General features: G+C 56.7%; 2 protein-coding genes across 2 annotated transcripts in view; both read left to right on the plus strand.

The window, feature by feature from the left end:
- The window catches only part of NDOR1 (NADPH dependent diflavin oxidoreductase 1), a 30,700-nt gene extending 23,430 nt beyond the window's left edge, over window positions 1-7,270 (plus strand). The window contains exon 15 of the mRNA XM_067561454.1: window positions 7,009-7,270. Coding sequence (XP_067417555.1) covers window positions 7,009-7,153 — 145 coding nt within the window. The 3' untranslated portion in view covers window positions 7,154-7,270. The remainder of the gene's footprint in view (window positions 1-7,008) is intronic.
- An 8,987-nt stretch (window positions 7,271-16,257) lies between these two features.
- Window positions 16,258-19,445, plus strand: LOC137161984 (ring finger protein-like; the record flags this gene model as incomplete). Its single annotated transcript, XM_067561484.1, has 1 exon — window positions 16,258-19,445. A coding segment is annotated over one exon (939 nt), but the record flags the coding sequence as incomplete, so codon positions are not given.
- Window positions 19,446-19,981: the final 536 nt, after the last annotated feature.

Below are 19,981 nucleotides of genomic sequence, written 5' to 3' on the forward strand. Positions count from 1 at the left end.
GAGGAGCTTCCCTCCTCGGCTCCCTGCCAATCCACACCAAGAACAGGAACCTCACTGCTCATTTTGGCGCCGAGAATGACCTCCTCTGCATTCCTGGAAGTACAAACTAGGTCTGCCTTGGCCACCCAGGAAATGCATGGACCAAGCACCCTCGCCCTGGGGCAGCTCTCCCGCTAGCTCCTCGGATGAGCAGTGTCATTTGGCCTAACACCCCAGTGTTAAGGGTCAGAAGCATTTCAAAACCCCTTCATCCCAAAGAACAAGTGGGCAACGTTTTCAAACCGGGGAGCCACGACATGGGCACCCGGCTCCAGCATTAGGCACCCAAATGAGAGAGGCCCGTTTGCCGGAGGATCAGGCGTGTGCCTTGTGTGGGTGGGCTCAGTCTGCAAGTCACCAGCATCTGTCAGGGCTGCACGTATCCCGGCTGCCTTGCAGCCCCTAACCCCAGAGCAGATATGGAAGCGCAGCCCCAGGTCCGTCCCGCTGCCCCGGCCGTGAGTCTGAGCACTAGCGACCACCCCTACTCTGTAAATCTCCTTTTTGCTCAGCTTTTCCATGCAAAACTCCGTGTTTTGTCTCCAGATGGCGGTTGGTGTTGCCATCCCACCCCAAGGGTCGGTGCCCCAGTGGCACATACACACAGATTCCAGGCCAGCGGGGAACCCTCTTGTGACGTACCCAGGGTACAATCTAGAATAGTGAGTAGCTGAGCTGCTCCTGCCTGTTAATCTGGGCTGCCCTTTATACTGCTCGGCTGCTGTAGCCTCTAGTCAGGACTGCTCACAAACAGCCTCCAGCAGTAAGTCGCGTCCAGCTTGGTCTGTGTCCCTGCAGCCTGCCAGTCCCACCCGGGCTCTTACCATTCTGAATTCTGACCCCAGCACACGGCCAGTCCCAGACTTCCCCCAGAAACGTGCGTCTTGTACTGCCTGGCCCTCTCCTGGACAATACAAGCTTATCCGAAGTCCGTCATTTTATTAATATAAATATTAACATGCACAAATCTTGTTACCCCAAATGGAGTTTCCCGAACACTTCCATTCAAACACACGGGATTAGATAAAACAATAAAACACTCGTATTAACGACAAAGAAATCGATTTTAAATGGATACAAGTAATGAGGCATAAGTCAGGAATGGTTCCAAGAAAAATAAAGATAAAATGCAACTACCTAGGTTAAACTCAGAATAAAAGCTTTTCTCACTACAAGCTTTCAACAGTCTTACTGGCCAAACGTCTTGGGCCAGGATCCCTTCTTCTGTGCAATGGCTGCTTCCTTTGTTCCTTCTGGTGCAGTGACTCGATGAACACAGAGAGGGAGGAGAGGTCTATTGGGGCGTCTGCCCCTTCTTTTTATAGTCCTGGCCTCCCTTGGAGAAGCATTTCCAGCTGGGAGCACGGCACAGGCAGACTGCATGGATGTGAACTCCATGCTTTCTTTGCTAAACTAGATTTTTCACCCCACCCTCTTCCTTATTAAAGAATGGCCACTTCTCAAATAGTGACCCAGTGACTTTGTTTACATCTGGCTGAGGCATCAGCTTGCCCTTTGTTTCTGAGGAACTGGTTTGGTCACACCCCAGACGTGGATAATGCCCGACAGTGAATCTTATCACTTTACCTACAATGCTGCCACACCTATTTTGGCAGGACACTAATGAGCAGGGAATTAGGAGTTTTCAAATGACACCTCACTCTGATTCTGACAGTAGTGGGAACGGGGATATTCTGTGTCACCAGCCATCATCCGTTCTGACCTGTAGAACACCGGCCGTGGGACTGCCCGCAATTATTTCCTGTTTGAACTAGAAAAACATCCAACCTGGATTTAAAATTGCCAGGGTCAGGTTCATTGCCCAGCGGCTTCGGGCCAAGGCACAGCTTCCCACTGCAGGGTTCAGGCCCTGCCCCTCACTTGATGGACTCGTATCCAGTGGCATACCGAGGGTCCCCAGTGCCCGGGGCCCAGGCCTACATTTGCGCCCCCCCCCCAGGCCTCATGCGCCCCCCTGTGCAGGGCAGGAGGGGTCCTAGCACCACCCCAAGCTGCCCCAGGGAGGGGGGCTCTGTACCTGTGTGGGAAGTGTGAGGCTTGAGGGGGTACAAATGCAGGCTTGGCTCCGTGCCCCCCCACACTTACCCACCACGTGGCGCCCTCCTGCTGCAGCCCGGCGCCAGCTTGGACAGTGCGGCACACACCCCGGCCTGGGGATGGGGCCTGGGCCGGGTTGGCTCTTCACGACGTGCCGGGGGGGAGGCACTGAAGGGTGCCCCTCAGAGCCCAGCATCATCTCCCCCTACACTTAACCACCACTCCAGCCCCAGCGCTGGCTTGGACGGGCGGCCTCAAACCCTGCCCCCGGCCTGGGGGGGGAACACCAGGCTGGCCCTTTATGATGTGCAGCAAGGGGGGGAGGCACTGAGGGGCGCCCCTCCGAGCCTCCTGCACCCCCTGCCTCCTGCACGTTGTGAAGGGCCGACCCGGGGCCCCCTCTCCCCCGCAGGCTGGCGCCCAGGGCCCTGACCCCCTCTACCTCCCCGCTGGTACGCCACTGCTCGTGTCTGTGACAGAGGGTCACACGACACCTTTTCTACTGTGTTACAGGCTGTGTCCCTCAAAGATGCTCCGCTTGCCAGGTCTTCTCAAAGCAGTGCTAGAGAGACTGTGACTCCTGACCTGCCTCGGGCTTGGAGGAATGGCAGCTGATCCAGGCTTTGGGCTGGGAGCGCTGGCCACGGCTGGGACGCTGCCTCACTATGCCATGCTTGTGGTTCCAAGGTGGGAGGCCAGACCTTTCAGGGAACGGCTCCTTGTCTGCACAGTAAATGCTCTGTCTCTCTCTGAGGCTGCTCCCTCTCCCAGTCCCTGGCACCGAGCGCTCAAGGCAGACCACGAGGCTCAGCCAGGGTAGATGAGAAGAAACACTGATTCTCTTCCCCAGAGCCAAGACAGAAGAAGAGGAGCTGTAAGTCACAGGCTGCCCCCAGTGCTGGGACCTTGTATCTGGCCACATGGGGCTCTCCTGCCCAGAGAGTGGCTGGTACCTTCAACGTTGACAATACCAGTGAGACAGGTCCCACCGACCCGTCCTGGCCGAGCAATCTCTGATGCCCCTGGCACTGATCTAGCCCTTCATGGCAGCCACCTGCTGCCGCCCTTAGTGCCACCCTGCAGGTTATGGTGCATTTGGTACTGTGACCCCCCCAGCTTCACAGAGATCTACGTCTTCTCTGGCTGTAGCCGGGGGTTATCGTCACCCTGGGTGTTCAGTGGGGGACCCTCCCGTTCCTATTCTTCCCAGGGTTGACCTCACCACCTGAGAAGCAGGGACTGAGACCCAGATGACCCATAGACAAAACCCCTGTGGACCATCCCAAGATAATTGATCTCTGCAGAGCTGTGACCCCATGGCCCTGCTGACCAGCATGGGCACAGCATTTCCAGACTGAAAGAGGCCAGTCAAGGTCCAATCAACTCAGCACCTGACCAAGATCATCCTCCAATTAGGTCCATCAACAGAGCAAGCCCAGACCGGGCTTCTCAATGTCCCTGTCCCCCAGAGAAGGAATTTGAAGAAACCCATAGCTAAAGCACCTGGAAGAGCACCTCATCTACCATCTTCATCCCAGACGAGGCTGTCACCCCGAACCTGGAACTGCCACCTGACTTCATTTCAAGATCTGCTAAGCAGAGTCGCACAGGTCTAGACTCAGAATGGTCTGAGACAAGGGAAATCCCACGGTGTCTTTGACATCCTGCAACCAAAGAAGTGGGTTCAGGGGTCATCCCCACAACTGATGGCACCCTAGAGCTCGGGTAACTCCTGCAGAAGGGCTGATGGAAGGTCTTGTGTCCTTAAGAAAGGATCTGAAGGCTACTGTTTTCACCCCACACTGGGTTCTCTCCTGGTGTCCGCAGCCCCAGAGAACTCAAAGCAGTTTGGTTGCTTCCATGCCACTCTCAGAGATAAAGACCTTACAAGGGGCAAGCTTTCGAGAAGGAAGCCCACTCTTTGGCTACACTGCAGGTGAGGATGACATGATATGAGAACTACTAGCCTGGCATAAGCATAACCCTCTGCCTGGCCGGCTCGACAAGGATGCCGGGAAAGAGGCAGAACCAATCATGTTGAAGGGGCAGTTGGGGCCACGCACTTTCTTCAGGCTGCCGCAGGTGCTGCAGAGAGCTGCCCGCTCTGTGGCTCTGCACATGCAGTCAGCTGCTGTGTGTAGGGAGCTCCACACCACCATCGAAGACCTGCCGCTTGAAGACCCTGCTTTATTCAGCTTTAAGACAGACAATTCCCTGCACATCCTGAGGAGAGCAGAGCAGCCCGTTGCTCTTGGAGCCTCTGTTCACTGGCTACTTAGAGAGAGCCTCCCTCAGGCCCCAGCACGCCTTCTTTGGAGACTTCCTCCGAGACTAAATCAAAGGTCCACACTGTGCTCCTGGAAGAGGATGTCTGACTCAGTACCTGCTGCATAAGGCAACAGGCAGCGAGTCTCATGTTTGCTGATCTGAACCCTTGGCAATCCCATTCGGCAACTGGCATGGGATGGAATTGCCTTGGACCAGTGTGTCCTGGAAGCAGTCAAGCTAGGTTGTTCCATCCTGTCCATACCACCCTCTCAAATCTGTCCCCCTCCCAGGGAGAAGTGGCCTGCAGACGAACTGAAGGTTATTGGGGTTGCCATTCGTTGCTTGCAGTTCCCCAGTAGGAAAGGACTGCCCCCCATCATGGACATAGACATCTGGGCAAGTCCTGGAAACATCTGATGTTCCAGACAGTGACATAAGCCTCCCCCATGATCTCCCAAGATCCTCCTTACTAACTCGTCACTCTGGACTTGCAGGACATTGCTGTTTACCCAGCATGCAGGGGGACGTTTGCTTCATAGTAAGGGGCTGACATTATCAGCACCAAGTGCTATCATTCAGCCCGTCCACAGCCCCAAGCATCTTCACTGAAGGCCTGCCTGCGGGGGAATTCTGCTTAGGACACTGGGAGTCTGCGTATCCCCCCTGAATGACTGTCTGTCTGTCTGTCTGTCTCAGGAGGTCTTTCAGCTCTCACAGTGGTTTGATTCAGGCCAGAGGGCTGGTAATCAGCCTGCCAAAATCCATGCTGGTGCCCAACCAAAGCCACATGGCTTTGTAGGGGTGGTGCAGGACAAGCCACAGCTCTCCTGCTATTCTCACCCTCTTCTGCACACTACAGAATGTCTGTGGCAGCCCTAGATACGCTGGTATCACATTCCACAGCCAGATACTAATTAGGGATGGATATTTCCCATCTAACAAAATCCCTTCAAAGAGGATACTTGTGTTTGTTGGTCACCGATGTTTATCAGTGTAGGCTGCGTGCGTGTGTCCCTGTGTCCCATGTGTCCCAGCTCTGATCAGGAAACTGAGACGGCTCTCACGATCGAATGAGTCGACACGACCACGGATTAGCTGAGCAACGAAGGCACCCAGGCCAGGTTTATTGCGTGCGGCACAATGAGAAATGACTTACAGAGTATCTCTGGGTCAGTTTCATATTGGCGGCGTTACAATGGCAGGACTTTCCGTTATCCCCTAGACCGGACACCAGTATTCCCTCTGACACCTTCTTTTATACACTGTTACATACACTTTCGTTCTGCTCCCTTTCATGGAGGTAGTTGCCACCCTCCTGATGTAGTCTAATACCACCTTTTTCTGTTGATTGGCTGATTTGGGCACCGCCACTCCATGTATCATTTCTATCCATAAAAGTGTCATTTCAGAGAGCTAGTATCTTGGTACCTCTTATACCTGCTACATATTTTAGTAATATTTTGGCAGTCTTACAATCTTGCAGTATCAGCACTTTCCTGTACCAGTTTCAGTTAACTTGAGTGACCCCTTATACTTCTGTTCACTCGGCTTTTTCCATTTAGGCCTTAGCCTGTTTTACAGGCCTTAAGCTCTCACTTCTTACTACAACTTGCTTACCAAAATCACTATAAAAATCATACCTGTATAGATGCATAAAATCATACTTGGAAACCCAGCAATCCATAGGCAGGGTTAAGGCTACTGTGCTGTGATGAAATGGGCACGTCTTTCTACTGTGGTTTGTGATGTGGGGTGTGTGAGCTTCATGACTCTTAGCTGGCTGTGTCCTTGTGTTTGAGTGTGTAGCTAACTGCTAGATAGCGGCCCTGTTTGCCAGGGAGCTCTCACAACTGCTTTTGAAAACCAGTGGTTTGTTTTGGGCAGGGAATCCTCCCGGCCCTCCCTCAGTGCAATCCGGGCAGGCTGCCTCTGTGCTTCTATGGGTCGTTGTGCCCAGGAGTCTAGTGCCCTGGAACCCCAGCTCACTGCCAGGCATGCATGTGCCTCAGCTGAGTACCCACGGGCGTATGCTCCCAGCTGTGTGCTGGACCCTCCCACGTCTGGCGAGCGCATTGGTTCCATTGCAAGCTGCTCTGGCTGGGGCTTGTGTCCGACAAAGTGCCCGTGGGCTCTCTGCCGCTGTGCATGGTTATGCCACTGCATAGGAACTGGTCCACAAGGCAGATGGTGGGCTGCATCAGGGTGAGCCCTTCTGCGAATAGCATAACTCGGCAGTGGAGCTGTGTGCTCACGGCAGGGCGGGAGGAAGGGTGTGAGTGTCGCTCCGATGGAGCACACCCTAGTGCTGGTCAGGACAGCTGCTCTGCAACGGTACATGGGAGACAAGAGTTTTGGTCCAACAGAGCTGAAACCAACCCAGCTGTGCAGCTCTGCACCAGTCTCCTCTGCTTAAGCCATGAGTGATAGCTATAGCCGCGAGAGCGCACTGTATCCAGCCCAGCATGAGGCCTATGAAAAGGAACAAAAGGGGGGGCCGAGAAAGCCCTGCCCAGTCCCCGGCAGTGATGAGAATGAGCAGAACTGGCCTTATGGGAGAGCCGGGGAGGGCAGATGCTTTGATGTGTTGAGACTGGCCTGTGTTCTCCTGCTTTTCAGTTACCATAGAGACTCTCTCCCTTCCAGAAATGCCAAGGAAATGCCGGCAGCTGTAACAGAAGCCCTAAAATCCGTGTTCCAGTTGGAAGGGGACCTGTCCGCCTCACAAGCTGAGGAGTATCTAACAGGCTTGGAAAGATCCCATCGCTTCCAGGTGGAAACCTGGTCCTAAGCCTGGAGCCGAGCCTGGGACAGCCTGCTCCTGGCCATTCCCCTGCGCAGCTGAATGCTTGTATCAACGTGGGAGGGCCCGGGCACAAACAGTGTCCAATAAACTGTCAACACCTTGTGTCAGCCTCACGCTTCAGTCCGACAGCGCCTCAGCAGGCACAGGCGCCCTGCCCGTGACAGGGTGTCAGTCCCAGAGGTGGCTGGGTTTGTCCCCACACCAGCCCCTGCACTAGTAGCAGCAGTGTCAGGGTCGCCCACGCTGCCTGTCACCCCGGCCCAGAGAGGAAGGGGCACGCTGTGTCCTGGCCAAGCAGGGCTGGTGCTTTGTCTAGAGGCAGGCCCCAGACTTCTCAGGCAGGCCACAGAACAGCTGTTTGACGACACCAGCTGCTATCTGTGGAGCAGGAGGCCAAGGGGTGTTATCCAGGGGCTGTATTCAAGTGCTCGCTTTGAGAACAAGAGTTTTCCGTTTGACAGGAAGTTTCTCTTTTCCTGTCATCTTTCCTAGGAGGAGTCCAAAACGGCAAGTCCCGTTACCCTCATTCTCTAGAGGGGAACCAGAGGCACAGAGCGGGGAAGAGGGTTGCTCAAGGCCAAGTGAGTGCCTGGTGGAATCATGAATAGACGCAGTCACCTGCCCATATAACCAAGGCCCATTGGTCCTGTATTTCCTCTCATAGAGCCTGCCTCCTGCTGCACAATTGTGTTGTCCTGGAGGGAAGCTAATGCATCCCTAAATACTTCAACCAGGTGTCACTGATGCCAGCTCAGCTTCCTGAGCCTTCCACTAGCCTAACACATGACTCAGAGAACCATGAGCTTCCCCGTTCCTCCAGGCCTGAGCTGACACCTATTAAGGACCATTTAAATGTGGCATTATCAACTGCTTCCCTGCCCAGCCCCACACGACCTCCTGGATCTCCTCAGGGCCAGGAGCCCAAGCAGCCAAAGCCTCTCCCCTGTTTGCGCCTGCCATGCAGTTCTGTGCCAGGCAGGCAGCTGCTGTCCCGCTGAGCCACAGACCCAGTGAATTCCTGCAGACCCTGCATTTGGAAGCTGGGGGTGGGAGGGGGCTGCGATCTAGCTGGTCCAGGGGCCAAAGCCCCAGTCAAATTGAAATGCAGCTGTCCTGGAATGGAGGGCTTCTCCAGGACACACCTCAGCAACAGCTGTCAGCAGGGCTCTGGGTGAAGGTAGCCAGTGCTTTCACTGGAGGCTAATGCCCAGTTCCTTCCAGTGTGTGGGGGGGGGCTCTTTCCTGGGCTCCAGGGGTGCTGACACATGGGTCCCTGCAGGCAGAAAGCTCTGAAAAGCAGAAGCGGGGCCGGAAGGTGCTCTTTATTGGGTGGTTTGTCAGCAGTGTCTGCGCATCCATGCCTGTACCCCACACATCTTTGTGCTCCAGTATGAAGGGCGGGAGGGAGAGATGCACCCACCGCCAACTTTCCAGTTCCTTCTCAGCTGCCTGCGGTTCGAGATGGAGCATTTATGGCGTCTGCTAGTTAGCTGTGCAGCTTCCTTTTATTCTTTGATTTCTGCTTGGATTCCTTCCTGTTTCATTTTATCGTGCATTCGGGGGTCCCCTCGCCTTTCTTTGTAGTCAGGGCCTCCTCTGCCTTCGGCCCCTATTTGTTTGTGGTCTTTCCCATGTAGGCTAGGCCAAAATTCCTGAGTTTAAGCCCTGCCCGACCTGCCGCAGACCTTTCCCCGTCAGTGACAGGCATTCCAGCTGCCTCCACTACCTCGGAGAGTTCCACGGCCCCTCTGAGGCTAGTCTGCTCCAGCTTCGAGAACAGATCCAGGGAGCTGAGGAAAAGACTGATTGAAACTGCTCCTTATGGAGCATTCCCTGAGACCTGTGGTGTCTGATTTCCTCCCCTCGCCCCTGTACAGAGGTTTAGCTGCTCAGAGAGCACTCTGATGACTGCTTCAGCAGTCCTGTACGTAGAGACCACAATGCAGCTTAGGACACTTTGAAGCTTTGGAAGAGGAAAAGACCCCATTCACCAGAAAGACAGACTCCAAAGAAGGGAAAAGTCACCGCTATGGCCAGGAAGCAAGGAGCCCTCGTGTCCTGGTGTGGGCAGTGTTGAGGCTTCTACGTGTCATTGTACCAAGATGCCGGTATCTGCCAAAAAAGACTCCCAACACATCCCGCACTGAGTCGTCCTCTGGCAAGCAGCCCTGGGATCAGAGCCATGGAAGAACCCAAATCCCCTCTGTTGAGGGGTATCAACAGGGATTGCTTGCTTGTACCAACACATCCTCTCAAACCAGAGTACCTGGTGATGCTACAAAGACTCACTCACCAATACCAACACAGCCCCCAGTACCAACAGTAACCAACCAGTAACTCCCCTCCTGGATACAGGAGATGACACCTCTTGGACTTGGACATTTCTGTCCAGGACTCCACCACTTTCCCATTCCAACCTCCCTCCCTAGAGGTATAATCCTAGGAGAAGACCCCAGGAACCAGCCAATGTCTTACCAATCAAACTTTGTCGGAACATCCTTGGGTACCGCTCCTTTTCCCCTGTGCTCCGCCACAGTGGGCTTTCTTGAACCTTTGGGCCCCTTCTGATGACCAGTGTTAAAGGTGCCCTCCCATAAGGACCCACCAAGACCAGCACTTTCTGGTCCCTCTGGACCCTCCTCTCCAGAAGGACACTCCCAACAGGAGCAGGAGGTAAACGATGAGGAAACACCACTATCTAACAAATTCTCTTCCTCACCCGATGAGACAGTTATGCTTCCCCATCAACCTATGCGGAAGATTTCAAGGCCTTTCAAGACCCTCAGAAGCCCTTTGGGGGAAATACAAGAAACACAACGCTCCTTGGTTGGATATTTTACATACCTCTTCCCAAGGCAAGACTGCCTTGCTCATTAATGATGCGTTACTCTCAGCAGCCCATATGGTACAGCACACACCAGCTACCATAAAGGGCAGACAAAAAGGAATATGTACCGGCCAAGGGTTGGAGTACCTTGTCTCCCATCCCACCCCTAACTCCTTGGTAGTCAATGCTGTTAAGGAAACAAAGGGACAGTATCAATCCAGGGCAACTCCTTCCACTAGAGAACTCAAGCATCTGGTCCTTCTTGGCCACAAGAGCTCTTCCTCAGCTGCTCTGCAGTTCAGAGCTGCTAGCGACCCTGCCAAGATGGGAAAATATGACTTTGGATTGACCATTTGCCTCAGGCCCACAAGGATCTGTTTCAGGCTTTCATCACAGAAGGCTAGATGATCACCAAAGCTTCTGTACAGGCTTCTCTCGATGCGGCAGGCACAGCCTCACACCTTAGTCACGCCTCAAGCTTACTGGCTGAAAGCTTCCGGCCTTCTCAGGGAGATGCAAAATACCAGGGAGGACCTTCCTTTCTAAGGACCTAAGTTCTTCAGTGATGACCCTCATGGATCCTGCCACTCACTTCGGGACTCTAGAGTGACTCCGTGAGCCCTCGGTAAATACACCCCTCCAAAAAAAAAAAAAAAAAAGAAAGGAAGAAAAAGAAAAGAAAGAAAGAAAACACAGCAAGTCACAGATGGCACAGCGATCTCACTCAAATCAATTCCAAGCCTCCCTGAGTGCGGCAGAACCACCTAGAAAGAGGTCCACATTTCACAAAAATGGACCATCATCTACACTGTCCTCTCTATCAGCGACCTCCTCCAACCAACCATTTTGACCCGCTGGTAGGGGGTCACAAATCACCCCCTACTCTGGATCTTCTGCTGCACCAAGCCCCCTCCAATCCACCCTATGGAAACCATCTCTCACATTTCCTACCTTCTTGGGATCTCATCATTTCAGACAGATGGAGCCAAGGAGTGGTTTCAACAGGATAGTTCATCCAATTCAGCTCCATCCACCCTTCCACTCCTCATCCCTGTTCCTCTTCAGGGACCCTTTGCAACATGCTGGGAATTTCTGTAATGATTTTATGACGCCCATACATGCCTCAGTTTCCCCTTATGCTACCTTGTTACCCAGTGGGTGGAAATGGACTGTTAGCTCCCAGGGCAAGATAAGAGACATGGGTATGAATGGCGCCTGGCTGTCTGAGCCATTGGAAAGGACTACCTGAGATCAGCTCCCTATCAGTGCAGAATCTGCAAAGACAAAGGCAAACACGGTCATCAGGACATTGAGACCTAGCAACCAGTGCCCTGGAGGGAGATGGGCTTCCCCACCTCTCTGCAGAGAAGCTGAGCACAGTTGCCCAGCTCGAGAACAAAGGACTGGAAGGTGTGAGGGCGGGGATGAGAGTTGGCAGCTGGAAGGAGTTGGGGCTGTCACCTGGGAACGGACAAAGGAGGTCAGACGGAGACAGAACTTGAACAACAAGGTTCACTGGGCTCTTTGCTAACCAGAATGGCGTATGCTTTAATCTTCAGTTCTCTGTGCTAACCTCAGGACTTCCTATGCCGTCTTTCAGATGACTAATAAACCCAGCTGTTTTGACAACGCTGTTTGGGTGTCGCTGCAAATCCTTGGTAGATGCATTAGTCCCTGAAGAAGGTACAAGTCTCTACCAGGAGTCTGTCTCAGTTGGACTCGCTGAAGAAATCATGGTATGAAGCAGCAGCGCTGAAGGCCCAGAGGTCCCATCTAGGGAGGCGGTCAGGCCGTGTGCCTTATCCTGAAGGAAGACTGAGACCTCTGGCACACTGAAGGCGTTCCTCCTAGAAACTGTTCCAAAGCTGAAGGCATAGCACTGATCCTGTAGATCTGCAACAACCCTTCCCACAGTGTTCTTCTAAGGCAGGAGTTTCAATCTCTCCTGCTTCTGCGGGCAATCAGAGCCATTCTCCCCAACTTATTTGGAAAAGGGTCCTACTCAAGGTACTTCCTGGTTCCCAAGGAAGGATGGAGATCGATCCTGGACTTCAGGACTCTGAACACCCTGATTCCTACACAGTGATTCAGGATTAACCCTAACAGCAATAATTCCATTTGTAAAGCCCAGTGACTGGTTCATCACTCTTGACGTCTAGGATGCATACTTCCATATAGTTAGCACCTATCTCACAGGCACTTCCTCTGGTCTGACATTGGCACAGATCATTACCAGTTCCGCATTCTTCCCTTTGGCCTTTCAACTGCCCCCAGAATCTTCCCAATGCAGTCTTTCCCTTGGTCGTTGCAGTCCATCTTCGCCCGTTGGAAATCATTATCTTATCTTGCCCTACCTGGATGACTGGCTCCTCAAAGGTCATTCCTTCCCTGAGGCACAGTCAGTGACCAACAAGGTCTTGGTTCCCTTCCACTATCTGGATCTTCATCTCAATGAGGAAGAGTATACTTTAACACCTGTACAACACACATACTTCATCGAAGCCACTCTAGACTCCTCCACCCCATGAGCGTATCTGCCTGTCAACACGTTCCCCATGGTGTCCAGCCTCATTTCCACACTATATCACAGCCCCAAACCACAGCAAGGACTTGCCTTCAACTACTGGGCCACATGGCAGCCTGAACGTTCATAACACCCCAGTCCAGACTGCACTTTCAGTGCGTTCAGATCTGGTTCAGATCTGTTTACACTCCCAGCGAACTCCAGACAGCTGGCTTTACCTCAGAGAGTTCTTGACTCGCTCAGCTGGAGAAGCACTCTCACAAGGTTTGTGTGGGAGTTCCATGCTCATAGCAATCCCCCACAAAGATCACCACCACAGATGCCGCCCTGCTAGGTTGAAGAGCCCATCTGCAGGACTTCACAGCCCATGCGAAATGGACACCCCAGGAATTGTCCCTCCACATCAACATTCTCCAGCACAGGACAGTCCGCTACGCTTGTCATCTCTTCCTACCCAACATCAGGGGCCATTCAGAGTAATTTTGGGTAACAGTTTCCATGTACCATATACATTGCCAAGAAGGAGCAAGATCATAGTCCTATGCATAGTCAATACAAATGGATTTATCTCACCACACAGACATCTCAGCGTTATCTGTCGAGACTGCAAAACACTATAGCAGGCTCCTTGAACAGGCTTTTCCATCAAGACCATGAGTGGGTGCTCAGTGATTCAGGTCCTCAGGAGATTTGTATGCAGTGTTGTTATAGCCATGTCTGTCCCACAATATTAGACAAGATGGGCGAGGTAATATCTTTTATTGGGACAACTTCTGTTGGTGAGAGAGACCAGCTTTGGAGCTACACAGAGCTCTTCCTCAAGTCTGGGAAAGTGTCACAGCTAAACACAAGGTCAAGCATAGTCTAGCATAAGTAGTTAGCACATATTCTAAGGGACCATTCAAGGTGAAGTGGCCTGCTAACATCCCTGTAGTCACAGGACAAAAAGCGGGGGTTAGAGGGTTACAGATGGTTGTAATAAGCCATAAATCCAGAGTCTTTGTTCAGTCCATGATTTTTAGTGTCAACAACACTTTCAAACGATGACCCTGGGTGTTTAAAGTCATAATTTTGCTAGAAGCCAGTTTTCATACTTTGGATGTACGAAGAGCTCTCGCCTTCTCCCTCAGTAGGACTAAACCCTTCAGACTTTCTCCCGGACTCTGTATATTTCACAGAAAAAATGAAGTGAGATCTGATTTCTGCTCAAAGACTGTCACAATGGGTTTGGAAGTGCCTTCTGGCATGTTACAGAGCTTCTGGAGTGCACCCTCCAGCGTGACTGCCCGTTCCAGTAGGGCTCAATCCACCTTCATAGCCCTACCTAAGAACATGCCCACCACAGACATTTGCAAGGCCTGTCGTCTGTCACCTGGTCGTCTGCAGGCACATTTTCCAAACTCTATGCGGCCTTGACTGCTTTCAGGGTGAGTGTGGCCTTTGGCAATGCGATTCTCTGATCTGTACTGAAACCACCTCCTCAACACCCTCCTCCATACTGAGGAAGTGCTTGCGAATCTCCTGATGTGGAACGCCCACAGGGACAGTAACTTGAAGGAGGGGTTACTTAGCTGTGCATTAACTGGGGTCCTTCCAGATGTTTTGTCCCTATGGGTGCACCACTCCTCATCGGCCTCCCTCTGGACATTGTGATCGAGAAGGGGCAGGAGTGGGGACGGGTCCACCCCTCTCTATATACTCTTGTACTGGAACATGAGGATGCGTAGGGCACAGGTATGGACCCACAGACACTGCTGACAACAATTCGGGAGTGCATGGGTGCACGCCCATCTTGTCATGGAGCACCCACTGGGACAAAATATCTCCAAGAATTCTAGTTACTGTACAGGTAAGTGACATCTCCCTCTCTAGTCCAAACAGCACAAATTACCACCAGTGGCTAGAGGCTGCACTGGCAGAGGGCTGGAGAAGCAGGGGCCAGTGTTATTGAGGAGGGGTTTACCAAGCGTCCTACAAACACACTTGCCTTGTACTCAGCGAGGTGGGTGCTGGCTGTGTATGTCTTTGCACCCCGGCCTTTTCTCTGGTTCCATATATCATGGGTGTCTGTGCCCTGGTCCCTTCCTCCATCCCCCAGGCCCTTTGCCTGGTTCCATGTGTCTCTGGTGCCCATGCCACTGCCCCTCCCACCTGGCTCTCTGGAATTCTTCGCCACCCTGTAAACAGTAATTAGCGTCCCTGGATGTGAGTCAGTTCCCAGGCTGGGAGCCTGAGGAGGGTGTGAGCTGGTCTCTGCTGCCCTGGGCCAGGGTGGGAGTATTCTCAGGCAGGAAGGGGAAGTGACGAGTGAACAAGTCAGCCCTGTACCAGCTCCCACCCTGGATCAGCAGGACCCTTCATGGCCAGATGGGCAGCAGACCCATGGGATAGTTACCACTGCATCACTTGTACTGCTTTGTTTAGCTTAGGGCTGGAGGAAGCGATGGACCCGATAGGTTTGGTCTCTTCCCCACCCCTTCAATTAGCCAATGGAAGTGTGTGATGAAAAGGACTGGCTGGCTTGGAGCCTGTGTTCTGCAGGGGTGACCGGGGCTGGAGAGGGGAACCCATCCCCACATCCATACAGGCCCTGTTGCTGGGAAAGGGGTGATTGCAATGGCTTCCCCGTCACATGGACACGCAGCCCCTGAGACAATCAGTCCTTGCTTTGGTGTAATTGCTATCAAGGCCCCAAACAGCTGTGTCTGTGCTGGGTGGGCACAGGGCCATGTCGGGCACCGAAGAGGGGCTGGTCAGACCAGGCCCTCAGCGCGTTCATGGTGCCAGCACCGGTGTCCCAGCCCTGAGGGCACCCAGAGCGCAGCCAACTCCCCAGTGAGGGAGGAGAGCTCACCCCGCTCCACTGACAGCTGCAAGTGCCGCCTGGGGGGCCAACGGGAGTGTTAGCGAGGGTGGCAGACAGGTCGTCTCTGCAGGCTACCAGCCGCACTCGCAGGTGGCCTGAGGCCCGGCTGTGGGCCTGTGACCAGGGGCGGGGGCAGGTGGAAGCCAGACGCGCCCGTTCCTGGAGGCTGTGAAGGGGCAGGCGGGGGCAGGCTGGTGACGGGCGCAGCCGGGCAGGGGCTGCGGAGGCCACTGAGGACAGACACCGGCCAAGGGCGCCCCAGAGGCTAGAGGCAGATCACAGGATCCCTTGGCCCGGACCCTGCCCGCGGCTTCTGGCTCGGCGCACGGGGCTGCGCTGCGGGTCTCCCGGCTACCGGCCGGGCCCCACCCGCGGGGCTGCGCTGGGTTAGCGGGGAACCGGGGGGGCCGGGAGCGAACACCCTGAGCCGGGGCCTGGCCCGTGGAGCCGCCCGCTCGGGGTCGCCGGAGCCGACAAACCAGCCGGGCCAGGGCCGGGGACGCGGCGCGCAGCGGGGGCGGGGCGCTGCTGAACCAGGCGGCGGGCGGCGAGTCGCCCCCGGCGGGGCCGGTCCCCGGCTCCCGCCGGCCCAGGTCGCGGTGCCCTTCTCGGCAGGGGGCGTGGTGGTGGCGGCGGGGTGGGGCCGGCCTAAGAGGCGGCCCGGGCCGGCGAGCGGCCCCAGAGGCCGCGGATCGCCCAGCCGAGCAGGCCGGGATGGCAGCCGCTCTCCGGCGGGCAGAGCCGCCCCTTCCCTCGCAGCCCCTCGGCGCGCCCGGCTCCGCACCGCCGCCGCTGCCGCCGGGAGAACCGCCGCCGCTCGGGACCCTCCCCACCGGCGCCGCCGCGGGGCAGGAGGAGGCTGAGCCGGGGCCGGAGCGAGCTGTGCAGAGCCCGGCCGAGAGCGAGACCGCAGCGGCCTGGGCAGCCGGGGGGGCCGCGCCCTGCCCCTCGGGAACGGAGCCCGGCCGGCCCCGGGAGCTGGAGGGGAGGAGGCAGCCTGGGAGCCTCTGCTGCATCCAGCCGCCGGCGGCCCCCCCGGTGCGCCTCCGTCCGGGGGGCCCCCCCACTGCGGGGCCCCGGCCCCAGCCAGCCCCAGGCTGGCACCCCAGGCTGGCAGCAGCCCGCCTCCAGAAGCTGCCCGGGAGCATCCGGGCCTGGCATGGACCCCCAGCCCGAGCCTGAGCCTCTCCTGCGGGCAGCCGGCGCCGGGCAGCGGGGCGGGCGCGGCGGAGTGCTGCTGGGTGCCGGCCGAGGCGGGCAGCGGCGGTGAGGAGGAGTGCCCCATCTGCACCGAGCCCTACGACGGCGGGCCGCACAAGCCGGTCCCGCTCAACTGCGGCCACGTGCTGTGCCGCCACTGCCTGCGCGCCATCATGGATGCGGCCGGCGAGGCCGAGATGGGGCGGGTGCGCTGCCCCATCTGCCGCCAGAAGACGCCCATGCTGGAGTGGGAGATCTGCAAGCTCCAGGAGGAGCTGCTGCTGCTGCACCAGGAGCCTGCCCCGGCCTCCCTGCTGGTACTGCCCATGGCGCCCGTCCTGCCGCCCCGGCGGCCGGGGCTCTGCGGGGCCCTGGAGCACCACTTCCAGGTGCGCTTCCACACCAGCCGCACGTTCCGCATGTTCGGCTGCCTGCCCTGCGTGCGCTACCCCCTGTGCCTGGTCAGCGGCCTGGGGAGACTGGAGCGCCGCTGCCGCTGCTGCTACCTGCTTTCGCTGGCCGCGCTGCTGGCGGCAGAGACCGTCAGCCTGCTTCTCATCTTCCTGCCCATTGTGCTGCTCGTGCTGCTCTTCCTCATCCTCGACAAATAGCCTCCCGAGAGCGGCACTCGGGGACTGGAGGCCTCCACAGCCGGGCCGGCCCGAGTGTGGGGCAGGGCGCTGCTCGCCCAGACTGATCGATGCAAGGCAGGGGATGGAGGGGAGGGGCCCGGCGGAGTGGTGGCCCTGGAGAAGGCCAGGCTGAGTGTTCCCAGCACTCTGAGGAGGGCTAAGTCACAGGTGTTGAGCTGCGATGTTCAGCCCAGGGAGAACCCGGGCATCCTGGCCAGCATCCGCGCTCGGCAGGCTAGGAGAGAGACAGCTGGGCTCAGTGGCAGGGCCCCAGCAGCCCTCCTTGAGTCTGCCCCTTTGGGCAGCGGTGAAGCCTTCCTGCTGGCACCCCATGCCGGTGCCCATGCACAGGAAGAGAGGCAAGTGAGTCTCTGCTCACAAGTGTCCTGCTGGGAAGCAAACACCAATGGGGCCCAGATGTGAGCTAAAGGCAGGGGGGTGCCAAGCTCTGACCCATCCAGAGCAGAAACGGAGACCATGGGGCCAGCCAGTCCCAAAGCAGAGTTTATGCCGTCACCCCGGCAAAACGTATCAGGCTCCTGTGGCCTGCCCACATCAGTGCGTGTCACGGGAGTGGAGGCGGGGCAGAGCACAGGGCAAGGCAGGGCTGGCCTGGGCAGGGGTCGTTTGTGTCTGGCTCCGTCTCTTGTTGAGTCTAAAGTTGCCATTTCCTCCAGCTCAGACTGTGAAAATACAAATGATTTATTTCCGAAGCGTCTGGCTCACGTTGGCAGCACAGGGGCGTCTGCTCTGCGAGCTTTCCCTACGCTCATCCGCAGCCCAGCTTTGGGCTCCTACCCCCTCCCTCCGCCCGCTCTGCCGATGCCCCGCACTGCTGCCCTACAGCCCCTCTATCCCTGCCCTGGTCTGCCCAGCACCAGCTCCTGCTCCCCGGTCGTAGCTCTTCACTGAACAGCCGCTGCCCCCCATACTGAATTCTGTGGGGCTTTGCGCGAAGGGCAACTGAGATCCACCAAACTCCTTCCACTTGTGACCAGGGAGGATTTAACCCAAGCATGAAAGGCCAGTGCGTTAGCCTGGAATGGTCGCCGTGTTGCCAGCCGGGAGGCAACTGACTTCACAGGGCCAGTGGCTACTGAGTGTTCAGTGCTTCGTGGGACCCCGCCAGCCACAGACCCCTCTGTCCCAGCAAACCCAGGCAGAGCGGCTCATGGCTCCGTGTCCCTGGTCTTGCTCCCGGCCAGTTGGCTCCTGCTACAAAGGATGGGCTGGTTACTCTGCCTGTCTGCACGGCTGGGCACCCACCCTCCCCAGGCAGCAGGCAGAGGGCCTCGTGCAGGGCAGCGCTGGGAGACGTCAGGGCTACCCGGGTGATGCTCACTTGGAATGTCACAATTCTCATGCTGGTGCATGAGCCCAGCTCCCGCCCGTAGTGCCAGTTCTGTGCCCACCCTCAGCTCACCGGCGGGGGAGGAGCAGCTCTGAGCCCACTCCCCCTGGGGGTGGGAAGCTCTGCGCAGCCAGGGGTCCTTATACAGCCCCGCTGGGGCGAGCAGCCCCTAGCACTTTACTGTGCACCGGAAAATCCTGGGCTCGGATTGGCTGGTGTTGATCTCCTTGGTTTAAGATTTGCAGCCAATGGACCACATTGCCCTCCCCCTCCCCCCCAGAGGTGTGGGTGGGTTGGTGCCGCCTGGAGGGACACCCACCTGTCCTGGTAACAGGATGGCCAGTTAGTGCAGTCAGCACCTGGAGCAGCCCTGTCTGCCCCCAACAACTGCTGGCAGCTCGCTGGCCCCCGGCTCTCCCTCCTCCGGCACCGGTCCCTGCCTGCGTCCTTCAGGCTGCTGCTTGCCCTTCCCTGCCCAGAGATAAGGGAGCCGTCCCTGCCCAGCTCTCCCCCAAGGGCACGGTAATGTCAGAGCAGGGCGTGACTGGAGCTGGGCCTGTCCCCTGCCACTGCCAACGACCCTGGTGCATGCAGGACTGAGAGTGAGAGCACAGCTCCCTGGTACCGGCCCAGGGGCCCCGCCTGCTCAGAGCCTCTGCGCCCTGCTCCTGCCTTCCTTGCTGTAGCGTGGTGTGCGAGAAGTGCCTTTGTCCCAGGCCACCTGCCCCGCTCCAGGGGCTGCACTCATACTCAGCCCTGCATCAAAACCTGGCTCTCCCAGCACTGTGCGTAGCCCAGCCCTTGGACAGAGACAGGCGCCGGGGAGAGATGCCCAGGGGATACGGCCCAGCCCTCAGCTAGTCACGCCAGGGGTTAATCCTATGAAAAATCTGTGCCTTCTTTCCCACAAGGAAGGGCTTCTCCCACCCCCCGGGGACCCCATCTGTGCCGCCCTCCCCCCAGCCTGCTCCCTTAAAGCTGCAGTGGATGCCCCTGAGGAGAAGGCAGCACCAGTGCCAGCAAGGGGGGGGTCTAAGCCTTAGCAAGTCCCCAGAGCTTAGCTGCGGCAGCGCCCCCTTCTCCTGTTCTGCAGAGACCCTGCCTCCCTGCTCCCCAGGGAACCACAAGCAGGCTGGCCAGCTCCTGCCCTTCAGTGCACCCAGACTCCTGTGCCAATACCCCTGGCTCCCGGGGGCAACTTCTCCCTGTTCAGGACCAGCTGGGAGCATTGTTAAGGTGCTGCTCCCACCTGCAGAGGGGAAAGAGACGTTCCTTCCGGCAGAGACTGGCTGGCTGGGGAAGCCCAGGAGCGTGTCTTTAGAGGGAAGATCCACGTCTTTGGTCCCTCTTCACCCCCCTGCAGCTTTGTGAATGTAAAGCACAAGAGGGGGCCGCGTTCTTATGGCTGAGCAG

The sequence above is a fragment of the Emydura macquarii genome, unplaced genomic scaffold (assembly GCF_026122565.2).
Source record: "Emydura macquarii macquarii isolate MOO-44397 ecotype Brisbane River unplaced genomic scaffold, CSIRO-AGI_Emac_v2 contig_2417, whole genome shotgun sequence".
Classification (NCBI taxonomy): Eukaryota; Metazoa; Chordata; order Testudines; family Chelidae; genus Emydura; species Emydura macquarii.